General features: G+C 40.4%; 1 protein-coding gene across 1 annotated transcript; it reads right to left on the reverse strand.

The window, feature by feature from the left end:
• Positions 1 to 495: 495 nt before the first annotated feature.
• Positions 496 to 7083, reverse strand: prdx6 (peroxiredoxin 6). Its single transcript, XM_040129570.1, has 5 exons — positions 6868 to 7083; positions 4598 to 4754; positions 2385 to 2528; positions 1742 to 1888; positions 496 to 840 (listed from the first exon to the last, which is right to left on the reverse strand). Exons 1-5 carry the CDS (start codon positions 6957 to 6959, stop codon positions 715 to 717), a joined length of 666 nt encoding a protein of 221 aa, XP_039985504.1. The 5' UTR covers positions 6960 to 7083; the 3' UTR covers positions 496 to 714.
• Between the last annotated feature and the right edge of the window lie 498 nt (positions 7084 to 7581).

The raw sequence follows: 7581 nt of genomic DNA on the forward strand, positions 1-7581 counted from the left end.
ATCCGTTGTACATTATGACATTTAGACAGCCAGGGAATTAGCCTGTAATGCTGAGTTGGCAAAGTGATTGAAAAAGAGTAAAAGGGGGAAAGTTTAAGAGCTTACGGTTTAGCCAGAGAAATCTAACAATATGACAGAAAAGTATATATCGGCTTAATGTGGCCATCCTGCTATTTAATTCATGGAAAAGGTAAATAAACTAGTCATTTTGGTTCCTGTGGTACCACTCCCTATCACAGCAACTGTTGAGAGCAGGGTGGTGCATTCAGCCTTACAGCTGTCAGACGACACCATTGTTGCATCACCCATTGTGCATATACTGCCACTTATTGATACATGATGGTACTGCAGCAGAAGCAGCATGGGGGTATTTTTATTGTAGGTTGTAGAGGGACACCTAGTGGCACACAGGGTCATAGCAGAGGCAGTAGTTACCAAACATCGTCTTCTGTTGCTCCAGAGTGGAGGCAGAGTGAAAACGCTCAAAGATTCAAAGAAGGTGTGTGAAAAGAGTGTTTATTAACAGAGAGTAAACAAGGCACTGTACAATGACACTATAAATTTCCCCAGTTCATAGCTGGGCACGTTGCATGACTGAAGACACTAGTCACCGAAGTGTGTCTATGCTTTTGGTCAGTTCTACATGTGAATCATCATCCAAGGATTTCTTGGTCAAAGAGCAGTAGAGTAGAAGGGAAGTCTTTCACTGTGTCTTCAGAGCTGGGTGTAGCGCAAGTATTTCTTCCCAGAAGGTAACTCTTTCGTTGTCACGCCGTTGGGGAATATAGAAGCAGCTTCATCCTCAGAGAGCGAGGGAATGACCATGACTTTGTCACCAGGCTGAAAGAGACGTAAGAACATGGAAGTGTGTTTCAGAAGCGGGGTCCGGTTATTCTCGCAGTCTTAGAAGAAGCCTTAACCATGATGGTGCTCATGCCACAGCCTCATATGGCTCGTGTGTCATGTGGCTTTTGGACATTTTGCTCAGTGTTCCCACTCAAAATGAGGTCACCTACATAACTTAAATTGTTTGTTTGGAAGTGACTAACTTAGAATTTTTAATTTAACTCTTGTTCCTATAGACACTGAATGCACTTGTTAGAAACTGCTTTGCATAAAAGTGTCTGCTAAATAAATGTAATGTATGTAGGGTTACTTGGCTCTGTGGAGGGAAGTGGGAGTCTGCAACGGTCATGTCGAAAACTTTGGACTGACTGTGAGGTCCATACTGTATCTGCACACAATTAAATTGTTGGAGATGGCCAGTGTTGACTTCAGTCATTTTCAATTTCTATTTTATTTTAACTTAGCACTGGTCCCTTCTCCAGGCCAAGAATGAGTCAGCCACCATAAAACAATTCAAACGAATGAAATGAGAAACTGAAAAAGAAAATTCAATAAAATAAAATTTTTAAAAAAATTACTGGCATAGCAGGCTCAATTAAAGTTGATGTTGCGGAGTTCTTTTCATCAGATGTTGAAGGTGATTTTTAAAATTCATTTTAATATTCGATCTGATATGGCAGCATATCATAGCATTTATTTGCTATCTGCAGTCTAACTAAACCACAGTTTCATAGTCTTGCACTTAAGATCTCAAATGTTGTTTGTGCTCGATGTGTGCACAGTTAAGGTAGACGTCATAACCTCATCCGCCTATAAAGAGGACTAAGCATCCATTTTGGTTTCCTATGATCCCCCAGGCTGCTGACTGATACGAGTATAAAGTTTAACTGTGCACCTTCCAGTCGACCGGCGTGGCAACCTTCTTCTGTGCAGTGAGCTGCAGAGAGTCGATAACTCTGAGCAGCTCGTCAAAGTTCCTTCCAGTGGTGGCAGGGTAGAGGATGGACAGCTTGAGCTTCTTGTCAGGGCCAATCACAAAGACCTGAAGTCGGTTGAGATCACAAAGGTTTAACATAATATCCAGAATATACTTTTTTTTTTTACTCTGGTAATAAATGTCCACAAAGAGAAGAAAAAAAAAAAAAGAAAGAAAGAAAAAAAAAAATTAACGTTAAAGATAAGGTTTTACTCACCAATTGAATTAATATACATCTTAAATACAGTATGTCATCAAATCCATTTTATATACAAAAATCAAGCCATAATTTTTCTCTTACTTTGTTAGTTTTCTAGGAAAAGGGAGAGTAAATTGGGCATCTGCTAAAAAGTCTGAGAATAAAGCCCAAAGCCCTTCACAGGTAAGTAAGTTTGATCTGGGCTAATTTTTCTGCAAAAGACAAACTAATTCTTCATCTGTTAATTTCGGATCATGCTGTCTTTCTGCCTTTGGTTTGGTAATGATGCAATACAAAAATAAGTCTAGCGCTGATGAAGAGGCCCTTTCTTAGTACATGTAAAAAGGAGGACGAGTTCCTTACACAGCGAGCAGTGAGGGGCATTCCATCCTTGTCTCTCTCATCGGGGTCCAGCATGCCCAGCTGGACGGCCAGCTCTCGCTTGTCATCAGCGATGATGGGGAAGGGCAGAGCGCCTTCAGCCTCACTGTTAAATGCCATCACATCCTACACAAAGAGAAGGGACACATGATTTCAGCCTTTACACCCTTGTTAGTGGGTGTGTCTTCATCCTTAGTTAATTATTCTCTCCATCCTGGCAGAACAGGTTTTATGAGTGACCAGAGACCCCCAGCTTCTAATAAATAGTAACAGTACAGTGTTACAAGTCACTGTGAGGGCCATGAACTACATGCTCAGGCACAGGCTGACTGTGCTTCCAAACCTGCAACTTCTCAGATATAAAAAATAATCTGGCAGGCAAAGAGAGAAAACACGTGGTCCAAAAAGCATGTAGTTTTCTGTGTTTTTGGCAAAACCATTTCATCTCATTGACACTGGTCCAGTGAACCTGGACCAATCATTGGCCTTTCTGAACAGGCGTTGTTGTGACGCAGCAACTCAGTTAACAGCCAACCACAGTGAATCCCCTCTGTGTTGAGGGCAGGGATTAACCAATGAATGTTTGATCCCTCAGTTTTTGCCAAGTACAACAAAAGGCACAAGCACAATTACCATGCTATTCAGAGTTAGAGGCAAGCAAGAGCCAAGTGTTAAAATTATCCTGACCTGATGGACAGAGTTTAATTCCATAACTGACGGGGTTATAAACTCCAGAGGGCGCATTCAAAAAAGTGTCTTATCTCGACATTAGGAGTCCTCCTAAATGGAGCTTTAAGTTTCTAAATAAGAGAGTTTCCTCTTAAGACCTACTAACTTTTACTGAGGAACTGAGAGAACTCCCAGGATAAAGGAAGAGGTAGGGTTGACCCTGTCGCTATGGATCATGTTTCTGAATGAATTTAGCCACTCTGTCTACAGTGATTGGCTGACAGGTGAGTGGTCTGTGTCAGTGAATGGGAAATCAAATATTCATCAATACACAGGAGCCTGAAAATAAATGAGATTGGATTAGATTGATTATTTAGTTTTTAATAATTTAAACTATACATGAAATTATACTAATTTAAAAAAAATAATTTAATTTCAATGACAATGACATTAATTTGAAATAAATGATAAATTAAACTAAATTTAAATCAAAATAATTACATAAAATTCAATTAAACCAAAGAAATTTAACTAAATAATTAAACAGAAGTTTAAAAATAAAATTAAGTTAAATTATATTTAACTAAACTATTTTTCAACTGAAGTAAAATTTCATTTTAAAATACAATTTTTTTTTAAATTATATAAATCCCATTTAATTCAAATTGAGAGACAGGTTGGTGCTTATTTAATGTACACTTACTGAGCAGTGAAACTCATTTGGATCTGAGGAGAGCAATTTTACTTGAAGTTCATCAGCACTACAAACATGTTTCCACAGTCACAGTGGTAGAGAGTTGTATAAACTGTCGTCGGTCATCTCCACTGTTCCGGGATTGTTCCGATTTGTTGGCGAGCCGATTTGATTCATATTAACTAACCCGCCACAAAACATTATTTTTTTAAAGTTAATTATTGTTGTATTTTTCCAAAACACTGACAGGATGAGGCGCATTACCTGCAGCATTTGACTGACTGACAGCAGGTCTTAGTGACTTAGACATTCTCTGGACCTCCTCTGACTTGACTCAGATTTTGGACCTACTTTTAGCACTAAAATGTTCTTTGAATTACTCTTAGACCAAAAACTCTGAAGTTAGGACTACCCCGTTTCTCCAAACTTGGCCAGCTAGGAACTACTTTTAGCCTTAGAATGTGTTAAATGACACTGGTTTTGATCAAAATGCGAGAACTCTGAATTCAGGGAGCAGGACAGTAAGCACGTACGTAAAGCAAGGATTCTGTCCACGAGAGATGAGCAGGCGGAATTAGAGGATGATAACCATGTGATTACAGTTAGATAGTAAGCCGCCTGCAAGCTTGAAATGATAGTGTTATGCAATAAAAGTTTACAAGCCTTACTTAACCATCACTAAATGTCACCCCATCCACATTACTCTAACCTGTTCAACAAGGATATCCTTTGACTTCCGACAAACCCAAATCAAACAGAGGTAGAGATACAGAGTATGTACGTACATGTGTGTGGGTGTGTGTGTGTGTGCGTGTGCGTGTGCATCCCAGACCTTGCTCCAGTTGTGGTGATCATCAACACTGTCAATGGACAAGGCAATCATCTTCACACCTCGTTTCTTGAACTCATCACTGATCCTAGCGGCACAGGCCAGCTCAGTGGTGCAGACAGGAGTGAAGTCCCTTGGGTGGGAGAACAGGATACCCCACCTCCAGAGGGAAAGACACACAAAGCAATGAGGTCTTTGTTCTTCTCATCATTCTGGCTCAGAGACCTCAGTGATAAAAAGTGTTTTTAGGAAAATAGCAAATAAGGCCACCGTCATCCAGCAGTCTATACTCTATATTCCCATTTAAGACTGACTTTGCACGTATTCGATTTTTTATGGATTGGCCACGTAAAGTCCGTCTCGGTAACCACATGCAATATGAAGAAGACTAAAGGTCAAAGCTGCACAGATGTGAGACAATATTTTCCAAGCTTCCACTTCTCTGTACAATTAATGAACTTCACATAGCTCGTTTGAGGTGTTGGAATGTTTGAATTTGTTTTGCGTCTTCTGTTTTCATGTATTTATGACTCTATGCACACATATTTCTCCTTAGGGACACACAGACTCCGGAATTTCAAAAAGATTTAAAGAGAGTCAAAAAAGCTGATAGGAGTGAGAGCACAAGATGTGGGCATTGAGACAACAGGAGAGCAAGAAAAGTCTATAAAAAGAGGAAGACAGAGAACATTCAGTCTCAGTAGAGGAAATGCCAGCAACAGGTGTCTGTGATTCTGGCAGACTCAAACTCAGATACATTAAATCCAGCTGTGTTGTTCTTGGGACGCACAGTGCGTTCGACAAGGAGGAGGTCATAGGTAAGCTAGACATGAGCTTTCCTACAAAAACATCACTGGGCGTGTAACACTTGAAATTGTGGTTGACCTTTGTAAAAGGATAATTCACCTAAAAAAAAAAATCACAAGTTTTCTTCCTCATATGATTCGCCTCAGTGTGTTGTAATGTATTGTGACATGGGGTAGAGGCAACAGAAAAGCCACTCCTAACAGGCACTGCGATCACCTGATTATGGAATGACCAGTAGCCCCGATTAGACTGGGACTCTTCCAAATTGTTCAAGCATCTGTTCAAGTGGAACAAAGTGAAATGGTGGAAGCTGGTGCTGCTTCAAAAATTGATAAGAAGTTTTAGAAAAAACAAAAACAAAAAACATTACTTTTTTTCTGCAAAACTGTCTGCTTTAAGTTTGTATCAAACAACATAGTCCGCATGGGATATGGGCTTCCAAGACCAGTGATTCTAAGTGACACTTCACCAAAAAGCTGTTTTTGCATATGAAATGAACACCACTTGTAGGCTTCAACAGTTGCTGGGATTGCTAGGTTGCTACGTTTCCATTTGACCAATGCTGGCAGAAACAAATTAAACCGGCCACTGCTGAAAAACAATGGGGAGCTAGAAAACTAGGACACAGTGTCAACAGACTGTGGCCTCTCACAGTCCAACATCTACTCCCACTGTTATCGCCACAACTGGGCAGTGTCTTTACACTGATAAGTGGACAGTTCCAGCATGTTACAGTATGTCTGTTTGGAAACTGGTGCCAGTAACATGTTCCAAAACCATAACTGCTCATTCATGCGGGTCCAACCTCCAGGATAAGGAAAGATTGGGGGGATTCTCAAGGCTAACAAGGTTTGACATCGGAGCGGATGCCAATAGGGGATGCAAGCAGGGAGGCACAGTTCCAAGTTCACACAATACAGGCCTTGTGTTGACTGTGGTCCCACCTTTCTAATGAACTAGCTGGAGAAAATTAAAAAACACTGCATCAGTTGTTGTACACCTAAACAATGTGATACCAACGAATTAAAAAAAAAAAAAAAAAAAAAAAAGTTTGCTGCCCTAACTCTCTATTCAGTCTGCAGCTAAAATAGTTAATTTTAGCTATTCAAAAGACATAATATAGGTAGCCTGGAGACGTACAAATGTGGAAGTATGAGTTTTATAACATTGAGGATAATATAAGACATTCATGTCATATTGTCCTTATCTAATCCAACAGTCATGCTTGTGTAACCCTCTCCCCGTCAGCCAGCAGGTGTCCATTAAAAGTCACCGCCAAATGCCTCTGTGGGCTGATGTCGATCACACGCCTTGGTTTTTGAATTCAGAATGAATCCTCACTCGGACACAACCACCCAACGTGGCTCAATGCAATCTTGCAGCATTTTCAAGCGTTTTCCAGAAGTCAGATTAAAGGAAAATCACGAACAGCGCAATGCCGGGGGGGGTGAAGCCTGCGCACTTACGAGCTAGCGAGGAAGTCGTGGAACTTGATCCTGCCGATGGTGGTGTCGGCCTCGAAGTTGGGGAACTCGTCTCCCAGCAGAAGTCCAGGCATGGTCGGGGCTTCTCCGCAGCTCGGATCCAAGAAAAAACGGAAGACGGGCGACCCTCCTGTGAGTCCCTCAGCGGTCAGTGATCAGTGATCGGCGCCAGACTAATGGACCCGGAAAGGGCGGAGCCAACTTCAGTTACGTAGCTCACCGACCAACCAGAGAAAAGATACGAAACGATTTAAAAAAACAAAACAAACCAACAACCTTTTTTTAGCAATGAACGCATTAGCAGAACGAGTTAAAAGCACGAATATACATGCAGACAAATATAGGCAAAAACCTACATTTATAAAAACTTAGCAAACCAATTTACAACATTTTGAGCATGGATAAAGCATCGACAATCTTGTTCACAATGTCTCTTAAAAGAATGCCTTCAAAGCTTTTTTTTTTTTTGTCTTTACAGGCTTGAGAGAATTATAGACAGCCTAAACTTCAACATAAAACTGGGATAAAATGTACCAGATATTCTAAATATTGAACAAGTCTCATTTTGTAACTGTGGTGTTTACCCAAGAGAGACAATTATTGTTATAAATATTCTATATTTTTCTTACTTTCAACAAATTCCATGAAAAGACCAAAACCAACAATGAATAGATCCTAAAACCTGATGTGTCTTAT

Source organism: Xiphias gladius, chromosome 6 (genome assembly GCF_016859285.1).
Source record: "Xiphias gladius isolate SHS-SW01 ecotype Sanya breed wild chromosome 6, ASM1685928v1, whole genome shotgun sequence".
In the NCBI taxonomy this organism is placed as follows: domain Eukaryota; kingdom Metazoa; phylum Chordata; class Actinopteri; order Istiophoriformes; family Xiphiidae; genus Xiphias; species Xiphias gladius.

What these genes read in the sequence shown, in the direction of transcription:
- prdx6 (XM_040129570.1), bottom strand. Translation starts at nt 6,959, where the DNA reads ATGCCTGGACTTCTGCTGGGAGACGAGTTCCCCAACTTCGAGGCCGAC. An exon ending in ATCACCACAACTGGAGCAAG is followed by an intron (nt 2,529 to 4,597) that starts GTCTGGGATGCA and finishes CTCTTTGTGTAG; the next exon opens with GATGTGATGGCATTTAACAG. An exon ending in CCACGCCGGTCGACTGGAAG is followed by an intron (nt 841 to 1,741) that starts GTGCACAGTTAA and finishes CGTCTCTTTCAG; the next exon opens with CCTGGTGACAAAGTCATGGT.